This window comes from Phalacrocorax aristotelis, chromosome 1 (genome assembly GCF_949628215.1).
Source record: "Phalacrocorax aristotelis chromosome 1, bGulAri2.1, whole genome shotgun sequence".
In the NCBI taxonomy this organism is placed as follows: Eukaryota; Metazoa; Chordata; class Aves; order Suliformes; family Phalacrocoracidae; genus Phalacrocorax; species Phalacrocorax aristotelis.
Genome location: NC_134276.1, coordinates 125,002,309 through 125,019,244, shown reverse-complemented (window position 1 = coordinate 125,019,244; position 16,936 = coordinate 125,002,309). Strand labels below are relative to the sequence as shown.

The following is a 16,936-nucleotide window of genomic DNA, read 5'->3' as shown; positions in this document are numbered from 1 at the left end:
TATCTAAGCTCTTCCTAAACAAAAAGGCTGACTGCAACAGGAACTTAATAGTGGAAAGCTGTAAAGAATCACCACTTGGACAAGGGCATCACAATAGCAACAAGAGACAACTCTGCAAAAGGATTCTTATGTTTCAGCAGCAGCTTCTAGAGAGTCATCACCATATTGGGGGGGAGGGGGGGGGAAGACTAAAAAATGGAAGGGGCCTCAGCTAATGAGGACTGAAGCATTTTGTGCAAGTACAGTCCTGATATGCAATTCATTTCCCTCACATAATATACACAACTGGATATGCACCATACACATGAACCGCAGCGAAACATACAAATTCTAATACTTTATTACTTGAATCTAAGCTTTTCAGGCTTTTGTTTAATACCAAAATGTAGTTCTAGGTTGGCTGTGGGAAAAATCTAATGAAAGGAGGCAAATGTGCTGGTCAAACCCAATCTTACCTCAGACCAACCCCACAAACATCTTGGTGACAAAGTCTACAGAAGAACCTAATTATTTGAGGTATTTGTAGGTTTTGTAGGCTCTTAAATAAACAAATGCAATGCACAACCGTATCTCAGGTCTCTAACAAATTAAGTATGTTGCATCTCAGTAAAAACTGAGTACTAATATAAACTTGTAAAACTAATTTTGGAAAACCATTATGAAAACCCTAAAGAATAATCCAAAAGCAGGGTTGCACTTAGATATGTCTGCAAGTTTTGGATATAAGACCAAATCCAAGCCTAATGGACAGCAAGATCTCTGGGCTTTCTTAAGTTCAAAAGGCACAACCTGAACACCTGTTTACCTGCTGACTGCAGGGTTTTTCTATGTGTATGATACAAGGTCACAAGGCCCCACTTTCACTTACCTACAATGTTTAGTTTTGCTCTGATGTGCTGCATAGAAATTTACATTAAGCAACCTAACTGCCTAGTGTGGCTACATTTCCTTCACATATTTTAACATCTATAAGGTTTAATCATAAAACATCAGGATGGTTTTTAAGTAACTTAAAGGTATTAGGAGTTTTATGATGCTGTAAATTATACCTGCCCTTGAGGGCAGTACTGATATAATTTCTGAACCACTATGATAATCACATTTCTTTAAAAACCTGCATGCACATAGCTAGCCTCTGCAAACAGTCAAGACCAGGGTTGTTATAGTGCAGAATAGCAAAAAGTTGTGTTGTGCTGATACCTGCCAAAAGCTGATAATGTAATCAAAATACATAATTACTGAAGTTATTACATCTAAATGTTCATATTGAAGCATCCATTACAAAAGAACTTCTGAGTAGAAACTAAGGCCTGTGGGACCCATGACACTACAAGTGGATGTTCATGTACATCTGGCAGAGATGTCGTGATATTTCAGGTGTGGTTCTAAATACCCACTAAAATGACTACAAAATACAATATTATTTCCTCCCACAGATTGAAAAAGCTTCTTGAACAAGAAACAGCACATCAGGCAAAAAGAGAGAAGGAAAGCAACAAGAGAATAGCTAAACTGAAAGAAGAATTGGCTAAACTGAAATCCTTTGCTTTAATGGTGGTGGATGAACAGCAAAGACTCACTGAGCAGTTGAATCAACAAAGTCAAAAAATTCAAGAATTAACCACTTCTGCAGAACAAACACATGAGAAGCTGGCTTTTGCTGAAGCAAAAGTTCAGGAAGAGGAACAGAGAGCCAGCAGGCTGGAAGCTGAACTCCAAGCACAAAGCAGTAAGATTTCCCAAGACCAAGCAGCAATGATGGCCAAACTAACCAATGAAGACAGTCAGAATCGTCAGCTCCGGTTAAAATTAACTGCTCTCAGCCGACAAATTGATGAGCTGGAAGAGACCAATAAATCTTTACGAAAAGCAGAAGAAGAACTGCAAGACCTAAGGGATAAGATAAATAAGGGAGACTGTGGGAACTCCATGCTTATGACTGAAGTAGAAGAACTACGGAAAAGACTGCTGGAGATGGAAGGAAAAGATGAAGAGCTCATAAAAATGGAAGATCAATGCAGAGAACTTAACAGAAAGTTAGAAAAAGAAGCATCACAAAGCAAGAACCTTAAAGGGGAAGTTGACAAACTCAACAAAAGAATTATGGAGCTGGAGAAATTAGAAGATGCTTTCAACAAGAGCAAACAGGAATGCTACTCCCTAAAATGCAACCTAGAAAGAGAAAAAATGTTAACGAAGCAGTTGTCCCATGAGCTGGATGGCTTAAAAGCTAGAATTGGTGAGCTTGAAGCAATTGAAAGTAAGTTAGAAAAAACTGAGTTTACGCTTAAAGAAGATTTAACAAAGCTGAAGAGCCTAACAGTGATGCTTGTGGATGAAAGAAAAACTATGGGTGAAAAAATAAAGCAAACAGAAGAAAAGCTGCAAGCTGCAACTTCTCAGCTTCAGGTGGAACAAAATAAAGTGATGTCCGTTACAGAAAAACTAATTGAGGAAAGCAAAAAGGCGCTGAAATCAAAATCTGATGCAGAGGAAAAAGTGTCCAGTGTTACAAAAGAAAGAGATGAACTGAAAAACAAACTCAAAGCAGAAGAGGAAAAAGGAAGTGATCTTGTTTCCAAAGTGAATATTCTAAGAAAAAGACTTCAGTCACTGGAAGCTGTTGAAAAAGAGTTTCTTAAAAATAAACTTAAGGAGAGTACTAAATCCAGCACCACCTTGCAGCAGGAGAACAACAAAATCAAAGAGCTTTCTCAAGAAGTTGAGAGGCTTAAGCAGAAGCTGAAAGAAATGAAAGCGATAGAAGATGATCTTATGAAAACTGAAGATGAATTTGAGTCTTTAGAACGAAGGTATGTCAATGAACGGGACAGAGCCAAGCTTCTATCAGAGGAGCTGGAGGCTGTGAAAATGGAAGTGGCTCGGTATAAATTAACAGAAAAGGCAGAATCCAGTCAAGAGCAGCGTCTTTTTAAGAAGCTCAAGGAAGAGGAAGCTAAATCAAGCCATCTTTCCAGAGAAGTAGATGCACTGAAAGAGAAAATTCATGAATACATGGCAACAGAAGACCTAATCTGTCACCTTCGAGGTGATCATACAGTCTTACAGAAGAAACTCCTCCAGCAAGAAAACAAGAACAGGGAGTTAGGAAGAGAAATGGAAAGCCTCACAAAAGAGTTGGAGAGGTACAGACGCTTCAGCAAGAACTTCAGGCCTGGTCTCAATGGAAGGAGAATTTCTGATTTGCAAGTTTGCTCTAAAGAAGTCCAGACTGATCCAGCAGACAATGAACCACCCGATTACAAAACCCTCATGCCTTTAGAGCGAACAGTCATAAACGGGCAGCTATATGAAGACAGCGATAACGAGGACAAAGACAACAATGAGGAGGAACAAACAGTGTCTTTCAAAAGCAACTCTCCCATTGCAAATTCCGTGAACAAAAAATTATGGATCCCTTGGATGAAGTCCAAAGAGAGCCATCCTCAAAATGGAAAGATCCATACCAAGCAAAATGGAAACTGTGCACAGACTGGAGACCTAGTGCTAAGCCATACACCTGGCCAACCTCTTCATATAAAAGTAACTCCAGACCACGGACAGAACACAGCAACACTTGAAATAACTAGTCCTACCACTGAAAGTCCTCACTCCTACACAAGCACAGCAGTTATACCCAACTGTGGCACTCCGAAGCAAAGAATAACCATTATTCAAAATGCCTCCTTAACACCTGTAAAATCAAAATCAGAAGGTTACATAAGCCCAGAGCAAGTAATTTCTCCTATTACTATGGCTACTTTTGCAAGATCTCAAACTCCTGAATCATGTGGCTCTTTAACACCTGAAAGAACAATGTCCCCTTTGGCTACACCAGGCTCAGGTTCTCAGGAACCAATACTCTCCTCAGAGTCTTTGGAAATGGGAGCCAAGCACACAATTTTTAGAGTATCCCCAGACAGGCAGTCATCGTGGCAGTTTCAGAGATCTAACAGTACAGGATCAAGTGTAATAACTACTGAGGATAACAAAATCCACATCCATTTAGGAAGTCCTTACGTCCAAGCTCTCACCAATTCCAAGCCCATCAGCCCTTGTAATCCGGTGCAAGACAACAGAAATCCAGCACTAGCTAATGGCCTACCCAGTAAGCCCACCAATAAAATCACCAGCAGTATTACTATCACACCAACAGCCACTCCTCTCCCACGGCAATCACAAATTACAGTAAGTAATGCCTATAACTGACCCCCATCCATGCTGTGACACCCTTACCAGCAACCCATCCTGTTTTTCATCCCAGCAAGAATTATTTGGAACAGCCCCTTTACTTTGGGAGAGATCTGTGCATGAACTATACAACAGTATATGGAACTAACGTTAAGTTTTGCCTGCTTAGTGTTATCAAGTGTGCACTTACTGTATATCTTCTCATTGAAATACGGTTATGTAAAATATTTAGTCTTGCACTTGTATAAATGCATCTTTATGTATTTCCATTTTCAAAATAACTCACATTACTTTTGACAGCAACTTGCCTTGGTAAAACATTTTAACATTACAAAAAACAGTAAATAATTGATTATTTTTATCATTGCTTGCAGAATATTTTTGTTTGTTATGTGTGTTTTGTATTTTTTGCATGTACAGTAGAACTTGAATTAAGCTATAATATTGCCTGCTAACTTCAGATAAGACTTGATTCATCATCTTCCCTGCTTTTTCCCAACTTCTCCTAACCCTCTCATTTCAGATAGTTATCAGTACATCACACACACAAAATATTTATTGTATCTCATTACAAATTTATGATGAATACATGATATGTTCCAGAGCACAATCACCATTTTTCCTCCCCATCTCTTTTTTTTTTTTTTCCCCTCCCAACACTGCTTGGTTAAAACTCTCTTTAGACCTTCCTGTAAACCTTTCCTGTAAGTGAGCTGAGTTCAGAAGCCTATATCACAAAATTATTCTATCCAAACAAGGCAAGTGGTTTTTTCCAATACAACAGAAAACCTGCTATTATTTAGGTACACGGGGAAACAACAAACACCTCTAGAACTACGGTAAATAGGAGTACCATACAGAATTGACAAAACAGGTTAAGGTATTTCGATGGTGGATACAATATTAGTGGCTAAGAAAAGGACAGTAATATAAGCAATTCTGCCCTTTACGCATGTGCCAAGCAGCCAGTCCTAACTTCCCAGAAAATATCACTCATAGTGGACCAACTTCATGCAGAATGTAAATCAGCCCAAAAGACCTGAAATACACTTTCAAATGTCTCTTTTTCAAAAACTGTAAACTGCAAATGTAAATTGGAACCGGTGTTTCTTATGCTAAAAGGTTACATGCCTATGTGTCTTATGCGGGGGGGGGGGGAGGCGGGGGAGCTGAAACTTAAAAACAAAAGAATTCAACCTCCTTATCAACAAGGAAGTTTGCAAGTAATCAGAAAGTCCCCATCCACTAAACCCATATCTTTATTCTGTTTACATTATCTAGAGGGAAAAAAAAAAATAATTTCTGCAGTATAACTTAGCGACTGATTCAGCAAAGGACTTTGGTACATGCTTTCACATAACAAGGGGACTTTTATCATTTTAAGTCCTTTTGATGGATAAGAATCTAAATTATTACAACTGTAGGTAATAACTGATTTTAGAAGGAACAGTTTCTATCGAAAAGCAAAGCCCGCCATCCATGCACACTTTTCTCCGTAAAATTATAACTTACATTTTTTTCCCATTGTTAAAGTACGTGATATAAATGGATATGAAAAACATATTACAGTTGAGCAGTGGCAATTTTAAAAAAGACAAAACATGGACCTGAACAAGCCTAGCTTAATGTCAAGCTGATACAATATAACCTGAAGTTACTGGGCTTCATAAGAGGTCCCTCCCACTTCTTTTGTCTCAGTTTATCTCCACTGACTGCAAAAGTGAGATCTGACTAAGATCTGGGTCAGAATAAGTACACAGTCTTATCCTGAAAAGCAAATTTTGGCTCCCACCAGCTTCAGCAAAAGTTACTGATCAAGACAGCAGCCAGCACTCTGGCAAGTCAAGATTATAATAATTTTAGAGTGTGCTAATTATACGAACAAGTTACTTAACTGCATTCAGGTTATACATTCTTAACCGCAGGGCTCATTCAAAATTAAAAAGCAGTCCATTCAAAACACATTCTCTGCACTTCTACTGCATATCCATACCCAAGATCTCTGCAGGGGCACATTACAAACATGGTACTGAATAACTGCGCCTGAACTACACACTTGCCAGTGTACTAAGACACCAGAGTCTCCAAAAATTAAAGGATTAACAGTCGTCCTCCAGAAGCACTAATAATTTCTTCAGTCGGACTTTAAAAATCTTGTAGAAAAAGACATTTAATTTCATACTTGTGCTCAAAAGTACACAGAAATGTGTTGATTATTAACCACCATAGCCATGTTATTACAATGTCTTGCAAAAGAAAAGCACAAATCAGGACACAGCAATAAGAACACTTAGTCCTTTGGACAATTCCCAAGCTATTATGAATACAAAACCTAGGTGAGAGTTCACACCACTTGTAAGTTTAATTATTAAACAGGACAGTAGTTCTGTTCCTGTCCTAATCCTTACATTGGTGATGGTTTACCAGTAACTATCCAATTAACAAAAGACAAAGGAAGCAGCCACACATGACTGTTAACTCCTAAGTAAGTAGCATCACCATTGCCTTTAAATGAACTTGCTAGGTTTCCTGAAAACACACCTTGATTAAGGGATGCTTTTACTCCCCTGCTGATGAAACAATCTGTGTGTGGAACTTAACTGATTTCACAGTGGAATTTTTGTCATTCATTTCAACGGATGAAAAAACAAATAGCTATTTTGACTAAAAAAAATAAAGTTTAGAGAATAAAACCTGTTCATTCTGTTCAAATTCCCAAGATCTATTTCAAAGCACACAGCAGAGAAAATAAACACCTTGATGGATTTGTTGAGAGCTGAAACTTACTTAATTGTTTGAACAGAAATAAAGTAGCTGTAATTTTATCATAAAATAACAAATAGGAAACATAGGTTAATAATAATAAGCAAATTACCTATTTACAAATTAACCTCAAGTTGTTCAGATCACCACTCCATACTTGATTATTTCCATTTTGCTGAGTGGGAACATTCACCTACTTCCTTGACAGCCAAAAAAAAAAAAAACCAAAAACACAACAACAAAAAACCACACCAAGCAACAGCAGAACAAGTAGAACATTAAATCAGTTGGCTGCAAATTGATTTAAACACTCTGAACAAAACCATCAAGCAGAATCATATTAAAAATCAACCAAGAAAGGCAGCTTTTCTAGGAATTTCAAGCATTCCATAAATGGTAAGTATTGCTGTTAATCTGGAGGCTGAAACACTTTTGTTTTCAGCATTTGCCCAAAAGCCTAAAATCTGACACTTATGTAATGATTCAATTAAATGTTAAAGGGAAATATGGTCACAAAGTAAAGTAGCATATATCAGAGGGATTAAACTGTGAAAGAGAATGTAAAAGCAGTTCTCAGCAGATCATAATATCAACCCTTCTCTTTTCCAAAATTCTTAGCAAGCATCTCCTTGAAGTTTAAAAATCTACACTTTCCCCTGGATGTTGAGTCTCCAGGAAAAGAAAGGGAAAATTAACTGACAGAAAATGGCAGAAGTTATCAGCCCAGTTATCTTCATCTTTGCAGTTTTATTTCAGTGAGTGAGCAAAGGAACACAATTTTAAGTCATCCTTTTTATGTGATTAATATTTCAGAAGAAATATTTTTGATTTTTGTCCTTACAGGGAGGATGGATGAGGGAAGAGAGGGAAAAGGGGGAAAAGAAAAGAAGAAGAGAATAAGAAGCAGTAGTGGTATACTGAGAGCAAAGTGCCCATACATCAACTGAGAAATAGTATTTCAAGTTATTTTAAAACATCCCTCAAGTAGGTAATTATGAAATAGATTGACAAAAATTACAGGAACAGCCAGCTAATCCTTCTGTTCCAAAGCACAGTAGATAATATGGTATCTGGGGACAGAATGTAAGGCTGTAATAAGAAAAAAAAGATCTGTACGTAAACATCTCATGCAAGGCTTAAGAAGGCGTGCTCCCCACACTGGGGAAAAAATAATCAGAAACAGTTGTAGTGCGCTACTTTCTGATTAAGACCGAATGGATGCTGCAGAGTTAGGTGATGGAAATGGAGTAACCATCTGCAGGATGACTTTGTCCCTAGGAAACAGATATTGAGAAAGACAAAACAAAAACTGACAACTGCCTAATCTCCAGGCTTAAACAAAGACTACCAAAACATTGTTACCAAGAGACAAAAGGGAAAAAGATCTTATGGTTCAAGTACAGCACAAGTAGGTGTATAAAGACATTTTAAAATTAACACCAAGTACAGTAAGTGGGAAATTGCTCAAAAAAAAGACCAACCTTAAAAATTTAAGAAGCATGGAAGTGTTTTCACAAACCTGCACTCAGTGGCCCCAAGATGTGGCTGAATTTTCCCCTGCTAGGACATCACCCCTATCATACTGTGGGCACCCAGAAAGCCTGAAATATCAGAGCTGCCAACTGAATAAGATTCTCTGACCACTAAGCAAAGTACTCTTGGGAAACAGATTTTGAGTACAAGAGGAAAGACCTGTTTTAGTCAATGACTCTCTACTTGTCGAGCAGTGGCCTGACATCACAGGGTCTTCATATAGGGCTGGACAAAAGAAGCTCCCTCCCCTCTCTTACACCTACCACATTGCATATCACAAAATACCACCCTTTCAGTTATGCTGTCACCTTTCAGGAAGGCAGTACTGTGACCCAGGTCAAGAAACTAACCTGGATTTAAAAACAAAACAAAAAACAAACACACCTCCACCCCCACCCCCCCACACACACACCCACCCCACCAAAAGACCACACTCCGCAATCTTTATTTAAAACAAGGATCAACTTCACATCCCACCCTACAAAAGATCTACATCCCCATAACTAAAAGGGCAAGCAAAAAGGATAAGCACTTCATACTGGAATCACTGCCAAAGCCCTGGTCCCATCACCTTAGATGCCACCGCTATTGTCTGAAGAGATACAATCTAGCATGCAAATACATCACAAAGCACTCCGAATACACGACAACATTCATCAGTCCCATTAACATCTTTCTAAGGTAGTAAGAAGCAATTGCTCCTCTTTTAGGGGAGAAGTTAATTGACTTGTGCAAATTTGAAGCAGCAAGGCAGCTTCAATTGTGATTAGAATCTAGAATTTCTTATCCTTGATTGTCTCATACTCAAGCCATTACAGGTCATGTTTTATCCTGTAGAAACACCAATCTTGGCTGGACAAAAGGTAGAGGGGTGAGGTTTTCTTTTAAAAATATATAATTTTTATATATATACATTTTAATATATATATATTTAAAATAGGGCTCTGATTAACACACCTTTAAATGTGGCCTTCACAGAGGAAAACAGCCTATTCCCAGACAGGACAAAAAGCCATGATGGTAAAAGCAGAGAGTTCTTTTTCCTCCTCTATGCAGAACACATGTGGGCCCACCTGGTTACCCCTGTATGCTTCTTCAACATATATATTAGCTAATATGGGAAAAATATATTCAAAGCTTTTGAACAGACAATATTGATACTGAAGATGTTTTCCTATTAAAAGGTGTGTGTAGGTATGAATGCAGTTCCACACATCTTTAAAAACTGCATCTTAGAAATGCCCGAACACATGTGTATCTACCTGCCCACAATCTGTGCAGAATAAGTTGCACTGCCAAGAAAGTTACTCAACAAATGGCAGCGCAGCTTTAAACCAAGTGAATTGATGACCTCACACAGACTTGTAAAATAATGTGTTACATAAAAACACTATCAGTTAAGCAACAGCAAAAACACTTAAGTGCCAGCGCTACCCTCTCCTGGACAGAATTAATATTGCAGTGTTTTTTGTATTCCTCGAAAAGGCCATACTGCTACTCTTCTTAGGGACCCTAGGTACCAGAGATCCCTTGCTGTTTCAAGGGGAAAAGGGAAGAGAACTAACAAGCAGCAACTGTTCGTTTTGGAGAACAGCCAGCTGCATGGCAATGTTGATCAACCAGTCCCAGGTAAATCCTTGTCCTAGGGGAGGTGATCCACAACATAACCTCACCTTTCCCTGAATCTTGCCAATTATCTATTCAAAATTACTCTTTAAACTATCTTATGTTTAAAAGATCATCACATTTTCCCGGTGAATACACATCCCAAGAAAAGCAAGGCAGGTGAAAGAATTTCAGTAATCAGGAATACAAAATCTGCCTCCAACTCCGTCCAACTGCGCCTCTTTTCCCCACCACCAGAAAGCAGATTTAAACTCAGTGTTCAGGAAGTAAGACCACAGTGACACATGTGGGTACACAGAGTGCAAATCATGTCATATATGGAAATTACTTCTGAGATTAATATAGATTTTTCAATCAAATAGGTAATTACTGAAATCAAGAGTGTTGTAATAGGCCAAATATCAGCACAAGACTAGAAATAGCAGAAAAGAGAGCTTAAAATGGACCTCAGGACTTTTTACAGCCTATTGCCATATTACAGCTTCACTTAAACCCTTCCAAACAAATGCCTGGTTCATCCTGTTCTAAAAAACTTCTGCAGTGACAATTTCAGTTACCCCAAGAATCTATAACAGGGCTGAAATATCGTTTGCCTTTAAGAATCTTGCTAATTTCTAAACTAAATTTCCTTTGCTGAAATTGTAGTTCAGCGTTCGCTCTCCTACCCCTCCACTGGACTTCGGAAACTATTTTCTCTGCAACAGGCTTTCACATATTAGAAGACAAATTATCATGTCTTTCCTCAGTTTTGTTTTCTCCAGATTAAACAAACCTAATTGCTTTCCCACTTAATAGCTCAAGTACTACAGCTGTACAGATTACTAATCATCTTCCCTCTGCAGAGCTGTTTATAATGGTGTGAAAATGCAGTGCCCCGCGCTAGACAATACTCTGGCTAAAGTTTTACCAACATTAGTAAGTATAAGGATTATTTATACTGCTCCTGCTTACACATCTCAATATAGTCATGCACACAAGTGGGTTGCATAAAAGGAAATGCAGAACAACTGAGAATTTTCCCTTTGGATTCCTAGAAGACAGATGCCAGGACCTAGTGAAAGAAAAGGAAATATCTGAATGCCCTGTGCAGTTGAGGAGGTCTAACTGGAAATTTAAACCAAAGCTGTCTTGTTTAGAGACCAAAGGGAATATTCAGGTTTATCAGTTAAGATTAATTCATTCTCACTTGCAGACCTGGCTTACATTCTGACTGCATTTGATCATCCAAGAACAAACTTAAGTCTGGCAAGAGGCATGCATGTGCACACACATGTATGTGTACTTTTGTGTAAAGGATCTTCAGCACCACCCCCTGGCCACTTTCACTAAAATTGAAAACTATAGCCCCGTGTTGCTCAAATTTCTTAAACTAAAAACTAAGCAGTGAGAAAGAACATTAGATAAAGTTATTTCTCCTAGATAAGTTTCTACAATGACTGTAGAAAGGTAAATAAGAAAAGTTACAGCAGAAGTACTACATGCTCCCACTGTTTAAATCAATACAGTTCCAACAGGAAGAAGCATACATCATACTTCCAGAGGGGGGAAAAAAAATAGGACCAAAGGCAGGAAAGCTACTTGAATAGCACAGAAACACACATACTTTCTCTCCTTGACCCACCCCCCACTTGCCTTAGCCCACTCCCCAGAAAACAAGCATTGTGTTGTGGTAAAATACGTGACAGCCCGTTTGAATTACAGATAAGCCACCTCTGTGCCCGTAGGGGGGAAAAAAAAAACCAAAACAAAGTTTGTATGGACTATATATATATCCTGATATTTCAGAGCATGCTTTCACAGTTACCTCTCTAAAATTAAGAAAGGCCATTTTCACAGTTACATGTGAAAATTCCATAGTTGTCACCCATGGAGTGTTTGTCCCCATCCCTGAAGTACCTGCTGTCACTCATTATGAAATAACAAACACAGCTGCTGCATATGAGTTCTCACTCTAACACCCTTCCTCCTGCCAATTCCTATTACAGCTGATTTAAATTAACTTCTGAAGTAGATGTCAAGCTGAGGAAGTTAAAAGACCCTTACGAAACTACAGCTTTATTGATTCTTAGATCATTGCTTGCCTTGAAAATGAGATTTAACTGCTTATTTCTACAGCTGTAAGCACTATTGACAAAGACTCTGGTGTTTTCTGGGTCCACACCTTAAGCTAATATGATGCTGTTATATTTACAGACGCACCACATTAACTTTCTCATTTCAAGAGTGTGGCTAGTTTAATGTCTTTGGGATTGGTTGTCTGTGTAATTATTTGCTGATATTTATGTAACTGTGTTTAGACATGTTAAGTGAAGGAAAACTGCACAACTACTCGTACAGGTAGCTCCTGGGTAGCATTTTGTTTCTAGGGGTGTTTTGAGAGCACTGCTGGGAACTCAAGAGGGCTCTCCAGAACATGAAAGGCAGCTCAGCTTGGTTTTTGAAGGATAAATGTATCTTATTTCCTCTTCTATCAATTGGAAAGATAGCAAATATAAAAAGTGCCTACAGATGGGAACTCAAGGAGCCATAACTAAACACCAATGAAGAACACAGAGCCAGCAAATTCAGAACGCAAGTGAGTGTCAAAAAAAAAACCAATGGCAGAGACTGAAAAACATTCATCTTGGAGGAAATGAATTGGTAGAAAGGGTGCACACATTTGAAGAGACCTGAAGAGATACTTGATGTGCACACAGACTTCCCATACATAGATAAGAGTTAAAAATCAAACTGAAAAAGTCCACCAAAATTTATATGTAGGGTTTTTTTCCCTTCGTTCAGGTCTGCCCAAAAAGCAAAATGAACATTCCAACACACAAACATGCCACAGCCAACATATCTGCTTACATGCCTCTACACTAAGTAGTAGGGAAGGAATGAAGAGAATTGCACAAGAATTTTCAGTATGCATACAACTAAGCCAACGCTGAACATGATATATGATTACATCCAAGTGCTTTTCAGACAATTTCCACATAATGCCATCCCCTCTTTACAGGTACAGCAGCATAAGCATTGATCTAGCCAACTGACCCAAAATTTTATTTTTACAACTCATATGAGATTCGTATTTTGTCAAGTACCAAGTTTTTAAAAAATAAACTAAGTTTAGTCCTTGATCTAGCTACATGTGTAATTAAACTCAAATAATGAAGTGTCAACAAGTGTTTTCCTTAAAGTTAAGTTATTCAGCCTTTCCTCTCTAGGATTTATATCAGGAATGATGAAAATAAACCAATTTTTAAGTGCTGAATGAGGAGGAAGAGAACTAAATGGACAGTTTGTTAAATCCCTGCCTACAGCAGACTCTACAGCTATATAGTTAGATTGGTACAGTCATTGAAGTGCAAATTTAGTTGTCCTGGCAAAGAATCTTGACACTGGTATAGTTTATTTGCATAGGAAAAAAAGCCCTATAATACAGCTGTTATCCTCAAGTTTGAGCCTATGCCAGGAGTTGCTCAACTCAGGTATTGTGGCTATAAGCAAACATAACACACCTGTAAGCAGACCAAACCTTGACAAAGTCATCAGTTACAATACAACTCTCAGTACTAAGTGATAATAATATAGATGTATTCAATACTGTCATTCAGAACTGCAAAATAGAACATCGTTTTGAATCCCAAAAAAATCTCTGCTTGAAAAAGTCTGATGGTTCAGACGGCCATCTTGCAAATGGTAGTTTTAATAAATCGGAAGCTGGCACAAACGATAGGCCAGATCACAGGAGTATTTTCACACCTAACTTCCCACTGATTTAATAAGACCTTAGAGCCTGAATACCAGTTAGATGAACAAAACTTGGAAAACACTGGGCCTACAAATACCTTCCTGAAGTACTAACACTGCTGTTCAATCAACTACAGACAGAATCATCCAACCACTTTGTACCCTATGGATCTCAGAACTGGAACACTTCTCAAAAAAACACACACACAAAAAAACCCCACACCAAGGAAACCAAACCACCCACCCACAACTCTTTGTCAGAGACACAATCACACTTCAGCATGCAAGACAATATTTTTAGCTATTCATCTCAATATGCTTAGTAAATTATGGCTAATCTAATTCTTTTTATAGTTAGGAAACTGAGGCATGTTTTATATCGTCTCTAAATTTATATCAGACATTACCATGGCTAGGAGTAGCCCACACAAATATTTTGTTCTCCATACTGTCCCTCATCTACCAGGCCATACTCTTGTCTGAAGGCAAACTGTTTCAACTCAGTACTCAAGTAAAGCCACGTAGCAGTAACAGAGTTATCCCCTCCAGCATTAACCCCTTCTTTCTTAACAAGTGCCTTTGGTAACTAAAGCAAAATGCTTTTTGGTTTAGGGTTGGGTTTTTTTCTTTTCTTCCTTTTTCCCCCTGCATACTAACAATACAGGTGCTAGAATTCAAGACTACCACGAAAATGCTTGTTATTTTTTTATTCAGCATTTAATAAGTTTCAATGCCGTTTCAGTGAAAATACGGGGATGCAGTACAAAAGAAACACTTTGCTGCCGCCTAGAGGTAAAATCTTCAAGGAAACCAGAGCAAAGAAAGACACATCTTTTTCCTTCTCACTTTCAAAGCCAAACTCTTTCCTTTCTCAGTGTATTAAAAAAAAAAAAAAAAAAGCTATAAATTGACACTTTCTCATATTGAAAATAAAAACATGAAGTTATACACATTCAGGTCCAGGATCTAGGTATCTCGTCTTTAGTAGCGACCAACAGTTAAATGCTTACAAAAAAAGTTAAGTGCCAGGCAAACAGAATAATAAACCCAGACTATAAAAGTCTACAACTTACACCTATCCACAGCTGAAATCTACATCACGTCTCTGTGTTTGGCAGTCCTTGATGAATGCCATGAATCAGTCTAAACTCTCTCCAAACCAATTTATATTGCTGCCTCAAAAAGTGCCTGTCCCTTTGTATAAAAAGGGCCTGTACAAAACTACAATGAGTTTTGTAGCTCATTGACACAGGAAAATACTTTTTACTTATCTTTAACCCACCTTCAGTGGATGCCCTCTCAAGCATGTTATTAGACAGAATTCCCCTATTCACTATAATGCTAGATTTCTTCTGGTATTTTTTTCTCTTGACAATCTATTTTACCAACCTGAAAATGTTTAGTGCATGTGGTTAATCTTCATGCAGAAGCCATTCCATAACTGATGGTCTTTGCCACCTTTTTCTGCATTTTGCCATACCCTTTTGGACAAAAAGGGTTTGGACAAAACTCTGTAAAACATTCACAATATAGGCATGGTTTGGATTTACATACTAAAAAATGATCAGTTTTGTTTTCTTCTATTCTTTTCCTAGTAATTCCTAACCTGCCTGTTACCTGTTTGACAACTGCCAATTGCTGAGCATTGAAGACCCTTTACAGTGACTCCAGGATCCATGTTCTGAGTGACAATAAATGTCATATTTCCTACTGTATGCAAACTACTTATCCCCACTTCTATTACTTGTTATTTGTTAACACTTAACTGACACACATTTTATGACCTTATTACTCAACTCCATGAACTACTGTCAGCTCTTGCTTCTAATACCCTCCCTTTTATACCATATGTAGACGTACTCTCTTCCCACGCAGTTTATGAATATTTTAATATCACAGGTGTCTATGAAGCTCAGATGGTATCTCTACTATTTAACTGGCTACGTGCTTTCTTCCTATCCACTTGCCGTTTTTTAACTGTGAGAATTTTCCTTCTTTTTCCACAGAAACTTTGCTTTCCCAAGATTCTTTTCTTAGCGACCGCTATCATACTTTTTTTTAAAAACCATGATATAATGTGGTCACATCTATAATAGTAAGTTAAAGGCACCTACGCCCCTCCCAGAGACACCAAGACACAGGTCAACCCAGTCTACCAGAAACCACCTGAGCCTCCAAAACCACCTAGCCAGACACAAACTACCTACTCAAAATGAACCTTCCTCTGGGCTAACTCCCAAGCTATGCCTCAGAATTGTTCCAGGGACAGACCATTCCAGGCAACAGGCCATTCAAATAATTCAACCCTATTGACAACAGTTCCAGTGCCTGGGGACATTCACAGACACTGCCTAGTTCATTATTAGACAATCTGATACCATATACCTATATAACAATATCTGACTAACACGTACCAAATATTATCCTCATCAAGAAGTGTGGATGTTTTCCCATCGCAAAATGAGTAACCATGTGGGTGAACAAGCTATTTCTTATTGTCATTCCTCCAGATTGATCAGTTCAACAGTTATACTTGCAAATCGTCTGCGAAGCTTTACCCTAAAAGTGGCATCACATCCCTCTAGCATCACCAGCAATTTCAGTGGCAGACTCAACATCACTTAAGGATTCAGCAATTTTCAAAATCATCTCCTTCAGAACTCTTGGAAAAATACCACATTGTTCTGGAAGATGGTTACTATTCTATCTCTCTGTTCTCAAACTTCAGTTAGCCCAGGCTGATATTTCTTTCCTTACTCACAATCCATTAAGCACATCTGTGATGTGCAAACTTTCCCAAAATTCCTCCCTACTGAGCACATGCAATGATCTGATGTTGGCTCAACCTTATCCTTTTGAGAACTCCTGTCATATACAATTGTCTAGAGCCAAATGGCAGGCTTTTGAATTCTGATACATTTTTTAAAAATAAATACTCATTCCAGGCAGGCTTTTATGGCCACTAGGAAGTTGTTTCTCAGAACTTGCTTTATCTAGCTCATTCTTATTCATACTTAATTCACCAGAGTGTCTATGCTGTTTCCTATTGTCCTCATTTGAACACCGCTTCCATTTTATGTTTTTTAAAAAA

At 38.2% G+C, this 16,936-nt stretch overlaps 2 protein-coding genes across 8 annotated transcripts in view; one reads left to right on the top strand and one right to left on the bottom strand.

Annotated features, from left to right (window-relative positions):
- CMSS1 (cms1 ribosomal small subunit homolog) overlaps positions 1-16,936 on the bottom strand; it is a 255,582-nt gene that overhangs the window by 232,242 nt on the left and 6,404 nt on the right. The gene's annotated exons all lie outside the window — the stretch shown is intronic.
- The window catches only part of FILIP1L (filamin A interacting protein 1 like), a 217,751-nt gene that overhangs the window by 196,267 nt on the left and 4,548 nt on the right, over positions 1-16,936 (top strand). For all 5 annotated transcript variants that reach the window (XM_075105287.1, XM_075105298.1, XM_075105277.1 and 2 more), the window contains one exon: positions 1,437-4,188. In XM_075105287.1, the coding sequence (XP_074961388.1) occupies positions 1,437-4,188 (2,752 nt within the window). The remainder of the gene's footprint in view (positions 1-1,436; positions 4,189-16,936) is intronic.